General features: G+C 41.8%; 1 protein-coding gene across 1 annotated transcript in view; it reads left to right on the forward strand.

Annotated features, from left to right (window-relative positions):
- LOC115105775 (seizure protein 6 homolog) overlaps positions 1-18,753 on the forward strand; it is a 240,090-nt gene that overhangs the window by 171,980 nt on the left and 49,357 nt on the right. Inside the window, exon 4 of the mRNA XM_029628147.2 lies at positions 14,135-14,330. Within this exon, the coding sequence (XP_029484007.2) occupies positions 14,135-14,330 (196 nt within the window). The remainder of the gene's footprint in view (positions 1-14,134; positions 14,331-18,753) is intronic.

Genomic DNA, 18,753 nt, shown 5'->3' on the forward strand with positions numbered 1-18,753 from the left:
CTTGTTGAGTGTGGTCTTAGTGCCAGCATCAATTAGTGGTGTTAAATAGACAGATAAAAAAATATAGAAGAAAACTCTCTTGGTAAATACTATGTTCTGTAGTTATTATGAGGTTTATCCTTTTCACGCATGAGTTCCAAATATCTCTAACGCTCGCCCCAGCGTGTGTTTTTTTTATGTGGGTGATGTCAGAATGCACTCTCTGCTCCAAAATGTGATTGTTATGCAACAGGACAATTAACCCGCGCTGCCCTCAAACCAAGGCACGCTGCCTGCTAATTATCTATAGGCTATGTTTCAATTTGTAAATTTCAAATGATTTTCTAACAAGTTTGATTTTCTAACAACAGTTTGAATTGAGGTGTGTTCGGTCTCCTCATTAATTCACATAAGAAGTAGCCTTTTCACTGTTGCGGACAATTTATGTTTGAGGATTTACTGAGCTGGACAAACTTCTCTCTCAACGAGAGCCCAAGCTCTTCCCAAGTGTTTCCTCAGATCAAGTATGAAGACATTGCACATCTCTAGTCAGAACAAGACTTCCACAAACTTTTTCCCCCTGGCACATTTTCTGGCTGGCGCACGCATTGCCTTCATTGTTGTTTTCCTTACAAATAATAACTTTAGACATGTGTGTGTTCCTATCAAAGTAAATGCCTTATTTTCTGTATATCATGTTGTTGTTTCTACTGTAGCATACTATATGTATGGAGCATAATGTATTTACTGTTCTATTCACATGTTTGGTGACAAATCATGCGTTCCGATTCTTGCAAAGATTGTAATTGACACTTGTGTAAAAAACTTATTTGAATGTTGTACTAATTCTAAGCTATTTGCCAGCTATGTGTGGTGCCATTTATTTAACCAGGCAAGTCAGTTAACAACAAATTCTTATTTTCAATGACAGCCTAGGAACAGTGGGTTAACTGCCTGTTCAGGGGCAGAATGACAGATTTGTACCTTGTCAGCTCGGGGATTTGAACTTACAACCCTCCGGTTACTAGTCCAACACTCTAACCACTAGGCTACCCTACTTGTTGACATCATACAATGCATTCATGTAAGTGTCTTTTAGACCAAATATGTTCTAAAAAAAACAAGGTGAATGGATAGTTCACTCGAGTGACTTACTTTAAAGACAACTGGGAACTCTGGAAAAATGCAAGGTCAAAATCATGACGTCCGTGATATTCAGGTCGGAATGTCGGGGCTCTATAAAGAAGCCCGAGTTCCTGAGTTTGAATTCCGAGTTGGATGACCATTCAAAAATATTATTCCCAGTCAGAGCTCGTTTTCTTCCTTGAACGCAGTCTAAGATTTCTGAGTTCCTAGTTGTTTTGAACGTGCATCAAATTGTAACTATGCTACCTCAGGGTTGACAGCTCAGACTCCCCTTTCCAGGGGTTTTATATTTATTTAGCATATAAACTTGTCCTGTGTTTGCCCACCATTTATTGATAAATATATATCATAGTAATATTTCCTGCATCTTATCCCCCCATGACACCTTCCGCTATTTATATCCACGCATGGACTTTAAAACCCCCCCACAAATGAAATGAAACCTTCTAAAATGGTTTCATCCCTGTTTAGCTTTTGCACTACAGTTAGGCTAGGCAGTAGGCTTGTATTTGCGGTGATGATCTGTGAGGTGATAACATTGTATTTGCTTTGTGATTTGGCAAAAGCTGTCAATGAAGTCATGTGCTCCGGTTCTTGTATACACTGTAACAAATACATAGAAGATTTGTAATATGCTGAAAAGTGGCCAAACGAAGTTCATATTTTTCATACAATGGGCGCAGCCATCTTTGAGTTTGTTTATTTGCATCTTATAGAATGGCGTTCTTGGATTAAGGAGTTTTCGCTTATCAAACGTAAACAAACATGGCTGCCGTCATAAAGAATATAGACGCTGTTAGCTTAGCTGACACGCATCTCTTTTCTAAACAATATTACATTTCTCCCTTGTGTTCACCAGAGATGTGGTACATTGTAAACAAGTCTAGTGTTAGGTGTCTAACTTATGTTCTGTTTTTTTGCCAGGGCAGCCTGTTATTTAGACTGGTTTATGTAATGAGTTTGGCTGTGGATGTCTTCCGTGTGATATATGGATGATGACTTTCACATTTATCTTTTGCAATCAAAGGTGACATTGAGGAAAAAAGTTTTATTACCTTTATTTCCCATCAGTACAAAACATTGTTTAGATGGTTTTCAGACAATGCTGTTTAGACATATATGTTGCATCATACGTTCCGTTGCTACTGTTCCAATCACAAACTTGCAATGGTACGCTGCTGGGACAACTCAACAATGATCACAAATATGTGATCGTACGTGTCAAAGGGTTACGCCTTTTATCGAACAAACAATCCAGGAACTCCTGCGTTTGCAATTATACACCGTTACCTCTTTAGTAAACCAAGATCACAGTCCTATAAGGAGCCACAGTTACAGCCTACGGACTTTCTTTGGTTGGCTGCACTGACCAGTGAAGAAGGTAGTGAATAAAGTGAATAATGTATGGACACGTTTCACCACGATGGGGATAGTTGTTCTCCCCCCAGCCCTAGTTCCCCTCCCCCAACCCACTGACCAGTAGAGCAGGCTACACTGACTGTGATACGAGGAACGAGGCCAACTTCTGTAATGGAGGCTCTGAAAGCTGTAGTTGCTTTAATGAACTTGAAATGAGTTGAGGAGAACCTTTCATCCCGTGCCTTGAGCCTGGGGGCAGGGTGGCAGGACATAAAGGAGGGTTGTCTGGTCCTAATGAGCTTTTTAAGATGTCAGGCCCGGGCTGAAATGAGTTTTCATCAGGCTGTCCCCTCCCCAGAGGAATGCTTTTTGGTGACACTAATTTCACCTCTAACCTAGCTAGCTGTCATAAAAAAAGAAAAAAGTGTCTGAGAATATTCTGTCCTCTCCATCTCTGTCAGCTCTGCAAGGACATCATGAGGCATGATGAAGAGGGGCGAGGAGAGGCACATGCAGGGAAATAAGCAGAGAAATCACCAATGCATGTATTCAAATCTATGCAAAACTGCACCCCGCCACAAATATTAAAACGGAAATGCCCGGGCCTGAGCGACACCTCAGGAAGCAGAAGTCAATTGCTAATATAGCAGAAATCGAATATGTCTCATGACCATATTTCATAAGAGTTTTTTAAGATATGCAGAGGTTGTTTCTTTAACCTCAGTCATTCCTGCTGAAAAAGTCTGCCTCAGGGAGACAACGTAGCCTTAAGAGGATGCTTAATGTTGGGGATGACGTCAAGTGTAAATTCAGTTAATTCATTAATGTGTGCCCTGCCAACAGCTCACCAATCCTGTGGTTCATTACTTAGTCCATTTCGAACTTCACCAATTCCATGTACCACCTGTAAACTCAATAACAATGGGCAAGCTTGCGATCATCCAGGGTTTCTGCTATTGACTGCAATAAAGACTAGTGTTTAATCGACACAACACTGGCTCTGGTCTTTACAGTCTAATTATCTGCCTTCCAGTGTTTTGCTGATCATCTAGCCATTGTTTGAGACCTGTTTTTATGAATGCAGGTTAAATGGAATGGATTGTGTTGATAAGGAAGAGGTGAATGTTCAACTTAGATAAGAAAACAGACAATGATAATAGTCTGATTGTATTGTCTGTGTGGGTGGTAGTGTCAATATAGCCTCCACTCGTACTTGTGCCTCTATTTTTTGGCATTGTCTGAGATACTCACAATAATAGAGATTGAGTGGCACCGGGCCGAGTCACTATATAAATCTGCCATTTAGAAACCTTGCAATGAGCAGACCATCCAGCCCAGACTGTCAGAATGCACTAAATTATGACTATATAGCAGTCATCTTCAGCCATAAACACAGTATCTGCAGAAACCAAGTAGTTTTAGCATTTTGATTACAAACCTATTGTTGGTGAAAAAAATGAGTTTTTCTGCAGCTGAAGACCTGCATTCATGTGGATGTCAGGCCTCATCCATTTAGATGACATAGAAACCCATCCTGCACAAGCCAATGGCTCCTCAGATACATTTTGTATGTTCATAGCAGCACACTACCGGATGTTTTCCACAGTAAAATTAGCAGGGAGAGAGCCTCCTGTGAGCCTCCTGTTATCGTAGCCATCATGCATTCCCTTGATTGTAAAATGTTTTATACACCATGAATGATAGCGCTGTCAATTTTATACTTTGATTTGTATGTTTTGCGCTCACATTTTGGGCTGAGTTATCTACAGACATATGTCAAATGGTGCTCTCCTATCTTTAAGCCTTTCCTGTCAAAAGCATCGCATTTAATTTCTAACGAAAGATTCTTGACATTTAAATGTAGACTGATAAGAGCTTTGTAAACACCTCTTTCTATTTGATATGTGTGGTCTGTTATCCATACATCAAAGAAAACACTTTTTTCTGCTTTATTGAAGCAGCGGTCAGATAGCTGAACTGACCGCAGATCAGTGTGTTCTCCTTGTCGTAGTTACAACAGCATGTCAACTCCCTATCTGTCTGCACGTTGTGATAACAAACTCTCTTTCCATTCTGTCACACATTGGGCTTTTATAGGGGTGGTCCTGGTAACTGTAATGTACAGAACTGTGATGAACACAGACTATGGACACGTTGATACTATACATCAAGGACATCAACCACCCGAGCCACGGCCTGTTCCCCCCCCGTTACCATCCAGAAGGCGAGGTCAATACAGGTGCATCAAAGCTGGGACCGAGAGCCTGGAAAAATAGCTTATATCTCAAGGCCATCCGACTGTTAAATAGCCATCACTAGCAGGCTACCACCCGCTTACTCAACCCTGCACCTTAGAAACTGCTGCCCTATATACATAGACATGGAATCACTGGTCACTTTAATAATGGAACACTAGTCACTTTTATAGTGTTTACATACTGCTTTACTAATTTCATATGTCTATACTGTATTCTATTCTACTGTATTTTAGCCAGTGCCACTCCGACATTGCTTGTACTAATATTTATATATTTCTTAACTCCATTATTTTACTTTAGATGTGTGTGTATTGTTGTGAATTGTTAGATGCTACTGCACTGTTGGAGCTAGGAACATAAGCATTTCGCTACACCCACAATAACATCTGCTAAATATGTGTATGTGACCCATAAAATTTGATTTCATATTTACTGATGCAAATACACCTACAGTATCCGGAGATCCACCCATAACACCATAGCAATACGAGCATGCTTGCTCTACGTGCAAACTGTAAAGTCAGAAAACACATTTCTTTACTCTAATATTACGTCTAGAAGCTTCGACGAAGGCCAAGAGGCAGATACATAAGCTTTAACAAAATAAGTGATTTGAGCAAGAACAGTATGCTGGTTTTTCTTTTCTTTGAACTCTCTCTTATATAACAACATACTGTACATACTTTACATCCATGAAGTATAAACACACACATGGACACAACTGGTTGTCTGCATCCACATTGTATTTTTCAAACAGATATTATCTCCTGCCTTTGCTGTTTTTGTAACCTATGATTCGTCCAATATCTGTTAAGTGGTACTTTATCCTTGCTGCACGGTCTGTTCATTAAAATACTTTGATTGAGGAGACAATGAGAGATGACCCTCCACACAGCCATATTCACTCATAAATGTGATGTGGGTTCTGGAAGGATTTTAATGGAATACTGAAAAGAAATGGAGCTGAAAGTGCACATACTCAGATGACAGGACATTGCATCATATGCTCAGCATGTTACTGCTTTAAATTGCATTCTTTATTTTTTAAAATTATTTTACCTGCCTATTTGTTTTGGAACATAATACACATTTGTGTTTACTAGATGAACAGGATGGACATGTTACCATGAATTCTTGTTTGGTTTGGAGACTAGCCTGCATAGACCTAGTCATGTTTATAGGTTCCCAACTCATTCCCACTCATGTGGCCCTGTGTGGCTCTGTTTATAGAGCATGGTGCTTCCAACAGCAGGTTTCTGGGTTCGATTCCCATGGGGGACCAGTAAAACAATGTATGCTCTGGATAAGAGTGTCTGCTAAAATGACAAAATTGTCATTCAAATATTGTGCTGTTTATGTAGGCTAGTGTTCCATTTAATGTCGTGAAAAAGTGGTTGCTTCTAGAATCAGTGTGTCCTCTGTCAGGGAAGCATGGAGATTGTTTTATAATTCACTGGTGAAACATATTGGTGGATATGTAGATTTACAAGATTTTCTAATGTATTTTGAGGGGAGATCTCTCTACTTCACCTGGTAGATTGTTAGGGGGAGTGGACTGGAGTGTAGACGTTATTGAAAAGCCTACCTTGGTTTCAAAACAATGGAGGCTAAAGAATTCTGTAACCACACTTATTCCATTGTACTATTCTATGCTATATTCTTCTTTCCTATTTTCAGACTCTCTCTGTCACCCTTCCTATTTATTTATTTATCTGTCCTCTATTTGCCTCAATTTTTTCTCTCTCTCTCTCTCTCTCTCTCTCTCTCTCTCTCTCTCTCTCTCTCTCTCTCTCCCTGCCTCCCTCCCTTCTCTCTCTCTCTCTCTCTCTCTCCATTCCTCCTCTCTCTCTCTCTCTCTCTCTCTCTCTCTCTCTTGCTCTCTCTCATCTGGAAACCATCCAAGCCAATTTCCACACCACCACTCACTCATCACTTATTTCCAATGAAGTCTAATTTGACTCCAGTTATAGTTATTTCCTCTCAATAATAGGCCAGATGCCCCATTTTAGCATTTCCGAAGAATTATATTGACGTTTTATTTTCCTGCAAGCTCCTGTCTGCCCATCACCAATGCATGGGCTGCCATCACTAAGTACACACAAAGAAAACAGCAACTCCCATTCTCAGCAGGACCCTGAAAATGGAAGTAGAACAACACATCTTGATGTAAAACTACAGAAACCCAAAAGCCTGCCTCTGTTGTTCTTTACTTGAACCCAGCTACCCTGGGCTCTTGTCCCAATGGGATACATTTTGTTGAAAGCTTAAGGGGTATAAGCCAGGACTACTCTCATTATGTTCCTCTAGTAGCAGTGTACTGTATGTGTATAATCTCAGAACTGCTCACTGTGGTCCCCTGGCTGTAGTGCTGCTAGAGATAACAGGGTCTGATGTCTCCAGACATGGACAATGGTTCATAATTGAGGCCGGACAGCTGTTCCTGACTGTAGTGACAGGTCACAGGATGAATGATGGATGACAGGGCCCCCAAGGACCCTTCCAGTGCAAATTCCCGTTGGCTGCTCGCCTGTCCCTCAGGAGGATGCCATGTTTATGTATACAGAGTGATAACACAGGTCAGGGTACTATGCTCTAGTCTCTCCCCTGTTTCCATGTGAACAGCCTCAGAGCCATCACTAGTGAACTCTCATACATCCCAGCCTCTGTTATTATATACTGTATATATTACTGTATGTGTTCAGGATGCTCCTTTCATATGTACTGTATGTACACATGCTCACATAACCTACCCCTCAGATAATTGACATTGTCCAGTATTTCATCACAAATTGTACACAACTGTCACACTTCTTCCATAGCACTCTTTTCCTCCCTGTTTGAAGACCTGGCTCCGTGTAAATGGACGGCGGACACTTTGAAAAATAGAGAGCTTCAAATTTGAATGTGATTTTTTTGTTCCCATCACTTTGTCTCTCAAGGTGCATGCATAGCTCAGTAGATCCATATTTAATTTAATTTTACCTTTATTTAACTAGGCAAGTCAGTTAAGAACACATTCTTATTTTCAATGACGGCCTGGGAACAGTGGGTCAACTGCCTGTTCAGGGGCAGAACAACAGATGTACCTTGTACCTTGTCAGCTCGGGGGTTTGAACTTGCAACCTTCCGGTTACTAGTCCAATGCTCTAACCACCGCCCCAGCGTAGCCTAGTGGAAATGAAACAAAATTACAGCTATAGCAGGAACATTATCAAACCACAATAAACAAGGAAGAGATGAGGATGATCAACACAATTATAGAATATTCAAATCATTTTTCATTATACATTTTTTTCAAAACCACCACTTTCCATGTGTGTCCTGTCTCAGAAAACTTTGCCTGAAAACAAACAGCTTACTTTGGCTTGCAGATGAAAGGGATTATTAAATTGGACTTTTCCTGATATTATTTCAGGTTCCTATGGTGCAGCTTATTTGATAGTGGGCAGGATGTCGCCCAAATCTTAACTTTTTATGCCCTCATCTTTAAATGCAAGATTTCTCCTGGAGTCTCCGGTTTTCCGTCACATTACACATGCCCACACTCACAGACCTAGTTTATTTTGTAGTAAATATTATATTTATGAATTGTGAAGTAAGACACTGGACATTGCTCAACTGTAACATTAATAAACGTGTCTGAATCTGTACAGACCACTTTAGGGTTTGGTCGATTACTTCTAAAAACGTCCCCATTTTATTCCACAGTGAATCCGGCATCATAACGTAGCTGTCATTGATGGAGCTTTAGAGGTTCCAACAGTGAAGTAATCTTGTCGCCTCACCGAGTCCTGTCGAAGAATATTCTAGAATGCAAGCCATTTAGCTTGAGTGGAGGTCTGATGCTTGTGGAGCGAACGCTGACTGAAATATGTATGAACCTTGCATGGCAGAGGCATGGTGGAATGTAAACCATCTCTCATCGATTTAACAAATATATGAGAGAGAGACTTAAATACTTTGTATTCTGCCTTGCTTGCCAGATAGATGGAAAACAGTCCCTTTGTCCCCGGTAAAACAATGAAACCTTTCAGAAAGATGCACCTTCTGCACCGACAAATACAGACAAAATAACAACACTTCACACAACAAGTCAATCAAGCAATACCTAAATGTCAATTCAAGCCTCCTGTCTCAATCTTCTGCAGAGCATACAGCCTTCAATAACATCCCAGAGAGAAAGAACAGGGCCCAAGGCTTTGTCCTTGCCATTGCCCTTGAGAGAAAATGGAAATAAACACTTGACGATCACATGGCTTTTATTTTTCACATTACAACTGTTCTGGGGGGTAAATGGATAGAATAGTGACCGCTTAATCAGGTCTGGTGTTATTTTTAATCATAAGGATATATACCAGAGGCGTGATTGTCAACACGATGAAAATGAATTTGGTTACGTAAATAGTCAGTATATGTACAGTTGAAGTCGGAAGTTTACATACACCTAAGCCAAATACATTTAAACTGAGTTTCATAATTCCTGACATTTAATCCTGGTAAGAAATCCCTGTCTTAGGTCAGTTAGGATCACCACTTTATTTTAAGAAAGTGAAATGTCAGAATAATAGTAGAGAGAATTATTTATTTCAGCTTTTATTTCTTTCATCACATTCCCAGTGGGTCAGAAGTTTACATACACTCAATTAGTATTTGGTAGCATTGCCTTTAAATTGTTTAACTTGGGGCAAACGTTTCGGGTAGCCTTCCACAAGCTTCCCACAATAAGTTGGGTGAATTTTGGCCCATTCCTCCTGACAGAGCTGGTGTAACTGAGTCAGGTTTGTAGGCCTCCTTGCTCGCACATGCTTTTTCAGTTCTGCCCACAAATTGTCTATAGGATTGAGGTCCGGGCTTTGTGATGGCTCCAATACCTTGACTTTGTTGTCCTTAAGCAATTTTGACACAACTTTGGAAGTATGCTTGGGGTCATTGTACATTTGGAAGACCCATTTGCGACCAAGCTTTAACTTCCTGACTGATGTCTTGAGATGTTGCTTCAATATATCCACACAATTTTCCATCCTCCTCATGATGCCATCTATTTTGTGAAGTCCTGCAGCAAAGCACCCCCACACATGATGCTGCCACCCTTATGCTTCACGGTTGGGATGGTGTTCTTCAGCTTGCAAGCTTCCCCCTTTTTCATCCAAACATAACGATGGTCATTATAGCCAAACAGTTATATATTTTTTTCATCAGACCAGAGGACAGTTCTCCAAAGGTACAATCTTTGTCCCCATGTGCAGTTGCGAACCGTAGTCTGGCTTTTTTATGGCAGTTTTGGAGCAGTGGCTTCTTCCTTGCTGAGCAGCCTTTCAGTTTATGTCGACATAGGACACGTTTTACTGTGGGTATAGATACTTTTGTACCTGTTTCCTCCAGCATCATCACAAGGTCCTTTGCTGTTGATCTGGGATTGATTTTCGCACCAAAGTACGTTCATCTCTAGGAGATATAATGCGTCACCTTCCTGAGCTGTATGACGGCTGCGTGGTCCCATGGCGTTTATACTTGCGTACTATTGTTTGTACAGATGAATGTGGTACCTTCAGGCGTTTGGAAATTGCTCCCAAGGATGAACCAGACTTGTGGAGGTCTACAATTTATTTTCTGAGGTCTTGGCTGATTTCTTTAGATTTTCCCATGATGTCAAGCAAAGAGGCACTGAGTTTGAAGGTAGGCCTTGAAATACATCTACAGGTACACCTCCAATTGACTCAAATTATGTTAATTAGCCTATCAGAAGCTTCTAAAGCCATGACATAATTTTCTGGAATTTTTCAAGCTGTTTAAAGGCACAGTCAACTTAGTGTATGTAACCATCTGACCCACTGGAATTGTGATACAGTGAATTCTAAGTGAAATAATCTGTCTGTAAACAATTGTTGGAAAAATTACTTGTGTCATGCACAAAGTAGATGTCTTAACTGACTTGCCAAAGCTATAGTTTGTTAACAAGACACTTGTGGAGTGGTTGAAAAACTATTTTTAATGACTCCAACCTAAGTGTAAGTAAACTTCCGACTTCAACTGTATGCAGTATTTGATTGTGGGCTTCAACTAGATGAGGTTTGTAAAAATGTTGATGTCCTGGGAAAGCTTTATTTTTGTGTAGCATTATGGTAAGAACAATGGGAGTTTGACCTCAGTCTTGGATGATATCTATGGAAGAGAAAGTAACAGTCACATTTGAGCTATGTGAGCCCCTCACACCCATTGTTGGCACCCCCTCAACCAAGTGACAGGTAGTCAGTGTGACCAAATTCATTCTGGTGCCAGTGTCTTGCCTGGTGCTCCTCTGCGTCACACTCTGGGCTCTCAGTCTGCCTCAGTGACACTCTCATTCCCCCTGGGAGAGCAGCCTATCAGAAGGCCACAGCAAGCTTCCACTACAACATCACACGCCAGGCCATTTTCTGGAGATCATCCTGTCTGTGTTCTTACTAGTGGTTGAAAAAGTACCCAATAGTCATACTTGAGTAAAAGTCAAGATACCTTAATATAAAATGACTCAAGTAAAAGTCACCCAGTAAAATACTACTTGAGTTAAAGTATTTGGTTTGAAATATACTTGAGTATCAAAAGTAAATGTAATTGCTAAAATATACTGAAGTAAAAGTATAAATAATTTCAAATTCCCTATATTAACAAAAACCAAACGGCACCATTTTCGATTATTTGAAAAAAATGTACGGGTAGTCAGGGGAACAATCCAACATTCAGACATGATATACAAACAAAGCATTTGTGTTTAGTGAGTCCGCCAGATCAGAGGCAATTAGGGATGGCCAGGGATGTTCTTTTGATAAATGTGTGACTTGGACCATTTTCCTGTCCTGCTAGCCATGCAAAATGTAACAAGTGCTTTTGGGTGTCAGGGAAAATGTATGGAGTTAAAAGTACATTATTTTCTTGAGGAATGTAGTGAAGTAAAAGCAAAAGTTGTCAAAATATGAATAGTAAAGTAAAGTGCAGATACCCCAAATAAGTGCTTTATACCACTGGTTCTTACGCTAGATACAGGGCCTGTATATCTAATGTAGTGTGGTGCATTTATCCAAGATGATTATCAGATCCCTGGTTGTCTTTCATATCTGTTACCTACCGCTACACTCTAGATAACACATCACATTTATGGGAACTGCAGATGTTCCCCCAAATGTGGATTATGCCACTGCTACTTTATTCAACCGGTAAAACTATAGAGCATCCTCTGGAGTGGCTTTCAGTACATTCAGCTGCAGCTGCTGTTTCAGCCTGTTCAAGAGATAAAACACAGCTGTCACAGAGGCTGACAGAAAACAGGAGAAAAGAAACACACTGGTTTTAACTACAGTTACAGGGCCTGAATACTGAAGGGGGTAAACCTTTACTAGCCATACTGCGTAATGAACCATGTGATCCAGCCAAACTCTGCTGTCTTTCCAAATCACATTCTCTGTTCAGGAGAAAAAAATTGGCCTGATAAAAATACATCCTGCTGCCAGTTTTTTAATGGAAATTGAACAGGAGGCGGCATATCTCGAGTGGCCCATTTTTTTAAGGTAAACATTAAGAGACTGGCTCTGGTTGGAAATGAGACAGGAATTATGGGGGTGTCAATTGCATTAAAATCCCGTCTGATGTGAGCCGTGACCACACAAATGGCCTGTCAGGGTCGTGTGATGTTGTCTGGGGCACATTTGCCTGCTGTGTCGTACAAAGTGAGAGGCGATCATGGTGTGGTAAATTGGCCAGACCCTCAGTCTTAACGCAGCATTAGTGGGCTGGGGAAGGGTGAGAATATACAGTACCAGTCAAACGTTTGGACACCTACTCATTCTAGGGTTTTTCTTTATTTTTATTTTTTACTATTTTCTACTTGAAAACTATGAAATAACACATATGGAATCATGTAGTAACAGGTGTGCATTGTTAAAAGTTAATTTGTGGAATTTATTTCCTTCTTAATGCGTTTGAGCCAATCAGTTGTTTTGTGACAAGGTAGTGATGGTATACACAGGGTAGCCATACTTGGTAAAAGACCAAGTCCATATTATGGTAGGAACAGCTCAAATAAGAAAAGAAAAATGACAGTTCATCAATATTAAGACATGAAGGTCAGTCAATCCGGAAAATCTCAACTTTTTTGCAGTCGCAAAAACCATCAAGCGCTGTGATGAAACTGGCACTCATGAGGACCGCCACAGGAAAGGAAGACCCAGAGTTACCTCTGCTGCAGAGGATAAGTTCATTAGAGTTACCAACCTCAGAAATTGCAGCCCAAATAAATGCTTCACAGAGTTCAAGTAACAGACACATCTCAGCATCAACTGTTCAGAGGAGACTGCGTGAATCAGGCTTTCATGGTTGAATTGCTGCAAAGAAACCACTACTAAAGGACAATAATAATAAGAAGAGACTTGCTTGGGCCAAGAAACATGAGCAACTGACAGACTGGTAGACATCTTTCCTTTGGTCTGATGAGTCCAAATGTGAAATTTTTGGTTTCCAACCGCCGTGTCTTTGTGAGACGCAGACTAGGCGAGCGGATGATCTCTGCATGTGTGGTTTCCACCGTGAAGCATGGAGGAGGTGTGATGGTGTGGGGGTGCTTTGCTGGTAACACTGTCTGTAATTTATTTAGAATTCAAGACACACTTAACCAGCGTGGCTACCACAGCATTCTGCAGCGATATGGCATCCCATCGGGATGTATACCATCCCATCATTTGTGCTTAGTCGGACTATCATTTGTTTTCAACAGGACAATGACCCAAACACACCTCCAGGCTGTGTAAGGACTATTTGACCAATGACAGTGATGGAGTGCTGCATCAGATGACCTGGCCTCCACAATCACCTGACCTCAATGTGGGAACTCCTTCAAGACTGTTGGAAAAGCATGGTTGAGAGAAGCTGGTGAGAAGCTGGTTGAGAGAATGCCAAGAGTTTGCAAATCTTTCATTATGGCAAAGGGTGGCTACTTTGAAGAATATCAAATATATTTTGATTTGTTTGACACTTTTTTTGGTTACTACATGATTCCATATGTGTGATTTCATAGTTTTGATGTCTTCATTATTATTCTACAATGTAGAAAATCCTTGAATGAATAGGTGTGTCCAAACTTTTGACTGGTACTGTAGGTGACAGTATTTCTGATGATATATTGTATTAAACCTCAACTACATCTCAAGTTGGACATGAACCTGTCATGCAGTGTCTCATTATGCTGTGTGGTAATGAGCATTAACTCGTTTGTATCGTGGACTGTCGACACCTGTAGTTTCTGAAGCAACGAAACAGACACTTTTCCCAACATCATCAGGCAGTTTGGAAACATCACTAATTGTGACCAAATTCAACATCTGACTGACTGGTGGTGTGTTTGTGTGTTTGTGTGTTTGCAGGTGCTGAACGTGAGCCTGTCAGAGGGGGAGGTGGTGACAGTAGAAGACATGGGGGGACGAGAGCTGTCCATCCTGGCTAATGAGACCGTCCTGATGAGGGGTCTGGTGGTGCGCAGCTGGAGCAATCAAATCTCCATCCTTTACCGCAGTGACCAGCAGCCTCGCTCTGGCTCCCTGCTGCTGCTGCATTACCAAGGTGAGGTCACAACACAGAACCACACGACCACACACACTATGACTCAACGCTCTCACACAGGTCTCCTCCATTTTTATTCACACCTGCTATACACCCAATGCACAATTAAATGGTATCTAAAATAATGTTGTAATGTAGTGGGCAGTAATATTTGATATGTGAATATACAGTATATTATATATACATCACATTTGATTTGTTATGAGACTAAGAAATTAGTCTATTAAAATGTTTATCTGACACCATTCAAATGTTCAAATATTAGGCAATGAATTGCTGTTGGCAAGCAAGAATTGGTCTGAGAATTGTCTATATCAAAGGCATATGTTTAATTAACATTGTGCAATGAATGGATTCACATACAAGGCATAAAGCTTAAGTTATGACCATTAACAAGCATTGCAAGGCATAATTTCAAGCATATACAGTAGATCTTAAGGTTAACTTACAATACAAAGCATGAACAAACAGATGCTTACTAAGCCAGAGGCCTAGAAGCCTAAGAAATGACAATTGATCATACAACCTTCCTCCATGGACTGGATACAGGATAAGAGAGAGAACAAAGGCATTTAATTCCATTTATAACATCTGACATCAACCCAAGACCAACTACCTTTGACCAATCAAACAATACCAATTTTACAGTGTAACTTGACAACCCAAGGCCCAATCTCAACAGGGTGTCACAGCATTTAAAGGCTTGTGTGGGGGATGAGACCAATGTAAATAATTGTAATTTATTTCACCTTTATTTATTTAAGTAGGCAAGTCAGTTAAGAATAAATCCTTATTTACAATGACGGCCTACCAAAAGGCAAAAGGCCTCCTGCCGGGACGGGGGCTGGGATTAAAGAAAAAAAAATATATATATATATCTATATAGGACAAAACACATATCACGACGAGACAACACAACACTACATGAAGAGAGACCTAAGACAACAACATAGCAAGGCTGCAACACATGACAACACAGCATGGTAGCAACACAACATGGTAGCAGCGCAAAACATGGTACAAACATTATTGGGAACAGACAACAGCACAAAGGGCAAGAAGGTAGAGACAACAATACATCATAAAAAGCAGCCACAACTGTCAGTAAGACAACTGGCAGAACGGGTGTTGTATGTGGAGGATGAGGGCTGCAGTAGATATTTAAATAAGACAGAATTCCTTAGAGGACAATAAAAAGCCTTTGCATAATGGAGTAATTCAGAGTTCCCCCTGTACAAATACCACAGAGATAAAACATCCATATAGATAGCATCAGAGTTATCCTCCGTGAACAAGTTTCAGATGGATACAAAACATGGATACTATAGTATTATTCAATCATATTCGATATTCATTGCTCTGGATACTGTAACAGGGAGACACATTTTGGCCCCTCAGAGGGGGAAGGACTGACTTGTCCTTTGGCATTGTCCTTTGTTCCTGGACAATTTGCCATGCAACTCCAGGTGACAGAGATTACATATATCAGGGCCGAGCCTACAGTAAAGTGTAGTAAAGTTCGAGGTACAGAGGAAAAATCCTTCCAGAAGCATTTGGTTAAGCTGCCTAACTCTATATGCTGATAGCTCTCATCACTAGCAAACACAGCTTGCTCATGTTAGCCTGACAAAAGACAAGGGCTGTCATTTCAGGGGTATAATTACATGGCATAAGTATTGTGCTAATAGACATTTACAGAGCTGTCAGATAGCAGAGGGCTGTCGGGACCATTGTTCCTCATCACACCGTAGCCTTTGATGTGACGTCACTAGGAGAAGGGGGAAAAACAACACAACATTAAGCCAAAATCTTTTGTCTCTGGAAACTAATAAACTATGACAGGTTGTTAGAAGAATAACCCGTCTTAACATGCCTCTGATGTGCCTGGTGAATATAATGTCACCCCTTGCCCCTCAAACTCCCTCTCTGTCTCTCTCACTTTCTCTCTTAAAAAAGTCTAAGCCGATGGGGGGGGGGGGTGTACTAAGCTAACATATGGAATTGGGGATAAAATATTGAATTTGACCTTTACTCCTATAGCCCATTGAATAACACATTCATAAATGGCAACAACAACAAAAAACAGCCAAAAAATGAATAATAAGGAATAAAGTTGTGAAGTGTTTGTCATATATCAAAGATATATAAGAAAGCTCAGGAAATATTATATATATTTTATTTAATTTTTTTATTTAACCACTTATTTTTGTTGACATCTCCATACTTCTGTTTATATGGGTTACCTTCAGACGAGTCCTGGGACACTTGTGGGGGTCGTAGAGCAAAACGGAGAACATTGTGTCCGTGAGAGTCCTCCCTTTCCATAGAGTGGTGTCGTGACATTGTATTAGTTAATGTGACGACTGTTGCTCATCGAATGATTAAAGGTTTCTAATTGCATGATTAACTGAATCAAGCAATTATTAACTCATTAACCTGGGGCGCCATGGGAAAATTAGTTTTATTGAGTTTTTATTTCCCAAATTAACTCAAAGAATATCAGAATATCGATTTTACAACAGCCTCTAATTAATCAGTTTCCTCTACAGTCTCGTTCTGAACGTCGTATAATCCGGGAATCTGCATGGACCCGGGTCTCACCAATGAGTTCGTACCACACCAATCTTAGTTGAGTAGTTATTTACTAGAAAGCTAAAATGATGATAAAAGATACACATACACAACACACAGTCTAGGCTATTTATTAGAACTTACTATAATGGGCCAACACACTATGGTGCGTGTCACCCAAAATGGTGATTTAAAAGAGAGAGAAAAAGAGAAAGTACACGAGAGAAATATACATTTGGGTGAATTTGTCAGCTATGCTTATTCTAACCCTAGACTTGCCCCAAACTGCCGCTCTTATGGGTCAGAATATAAGGATGTAATTACGTGGGGGAAGGTCTCCGTGGATTCTCCGTGTGGACCGTTCAGGCTGCTCAATGATGCACTTCTCCGGCGCAACTCTCTGGTCGTCCTCACAATGTCAGTGTCCTTTTGGCTTAGGAGTCTGTTCCCTCGCCCTTGATGCACGACATTTGCGATAAGGAGCGTGTTATCGATTTAAAGCCACCTGAGTCAGCTCTCTGTACTCATCCTGAGAAGTGTGTTAAAGTTCCGTTACAAGTGATGCCGGCTATATGCACCAGGTCTCCAGTACGCCTTCCCAGCCCAGTACGTCCTGTATCAACTCCCCGTACTCATCCTGAGAAGTGTGTTAAAGTTCCGGTACAATTGATGCCGGCTATACGCACCAGGTCTCCTGTGCGCCTTCACAGCCCAGTACATCCTGTGCCAGCTCCTCACACTTGCCGTGCGAAGTGTGTTAAAGTTCCGGTACAATTGATGCCGGCTCTACGCACCGTGTCTACAGTGCTCCTTCACAGCCCAGTACGTCCTGTGCCAGCTCGTTGCACTTGCCGGGCGAGGTTTGTCATCAAACCGGTACCATTGATGCCGGCTATACGCACCAGGTACCCAGTACGTCTTCCCAGTCAGGTACGTCCTGCACCTGCTCCCCGCACTCGCCCTGAAGTGCGTGTCACTAGTCCGGTGCCACCTGTACTGGCCCCACGCATCAGGCCTCCAGGACGCCTCCCCAGTCCAGTACGCCCTGTGCCTGCTCCCCGCACTCGCCCTGAAGAGCGTGTCACCAGCCCAGTACCACCAGTGCCGCCCCCACGCACCAGGCTTCCTGCGAAGATCCTCAGTCCAGAGCTTCCTGCAAAGATCCTCAGTCCAGAGCTTCCGGCGACAGTGCCCAGTCCAGAGCTTCCGGCGACAGTGCCCAGTCCAGAACTTCCGGCGACGTTTCACAGTCTGGAACCTCCAACGTTTCACAGTCCGGAACCTCCTGAGACGGTCCACGGTCTGGAACCTCCTGAGACGGTCCACGGTCCGGAACCTCCTGAGACGGTCCACGGTCCGGAACCTCCTGAGGCAGTCCACAGTCCGGAACCCCCTGCGACGGTCAACGGTCCGAAACCTCCAGCTCCATGGCCGGAGCTTTCCCCTGTGCCGATGTCCAGTACAAGCACGGCGTATGGTCCAGCTCCATGGCAGGAGCCCTCCTCTGCGCAGATGCCCAGTCCAGACACGGCGTCCAGCCTGGGTCCATGGGCTGGATCCGCGGGATGAGTGGGTTCTTCGGCCCGCACCAGAGCCACCACCAAAGATGTTGGATCCTAGAGCTGAGCGGGTTCTTCATCCCGCAGCATAGCCGCCACCGGCACTAGACACCCCCCTAACCCTCCCTTTTTGTTTCAGGTTTTGTGGTCGGAGTCCCATAGAAAGCTTTTATTTTCTATGGTAGAGTAGGTCGGGGCATGACTGGGGGGGTTGTTCTAGTTTATATTTTCTATGTGTGGTTCTAGGTTCATTTTCTATGTTGCTGATTTGTATGATTCCCAATTAGAGGCAG

The sequence above is a fragment of the Oncorhynchus nerka genome, linkage group LG22 (assembly GCF_034236695.1).
Source record: "Oncorhynchus nerka isolate Pitt River linkage group LG22, Oner_Uvic_2.0, whole genome shotgun sequence".
In the NCBI taxonomy this organism is placed as follows: domain Eukaryota; kingdom Metazoa; phylum Chordata; class Actinopteri; order Salmoniformes; family Salmonidae; genus Oncorhynchus; species Oncorhynchus nerka.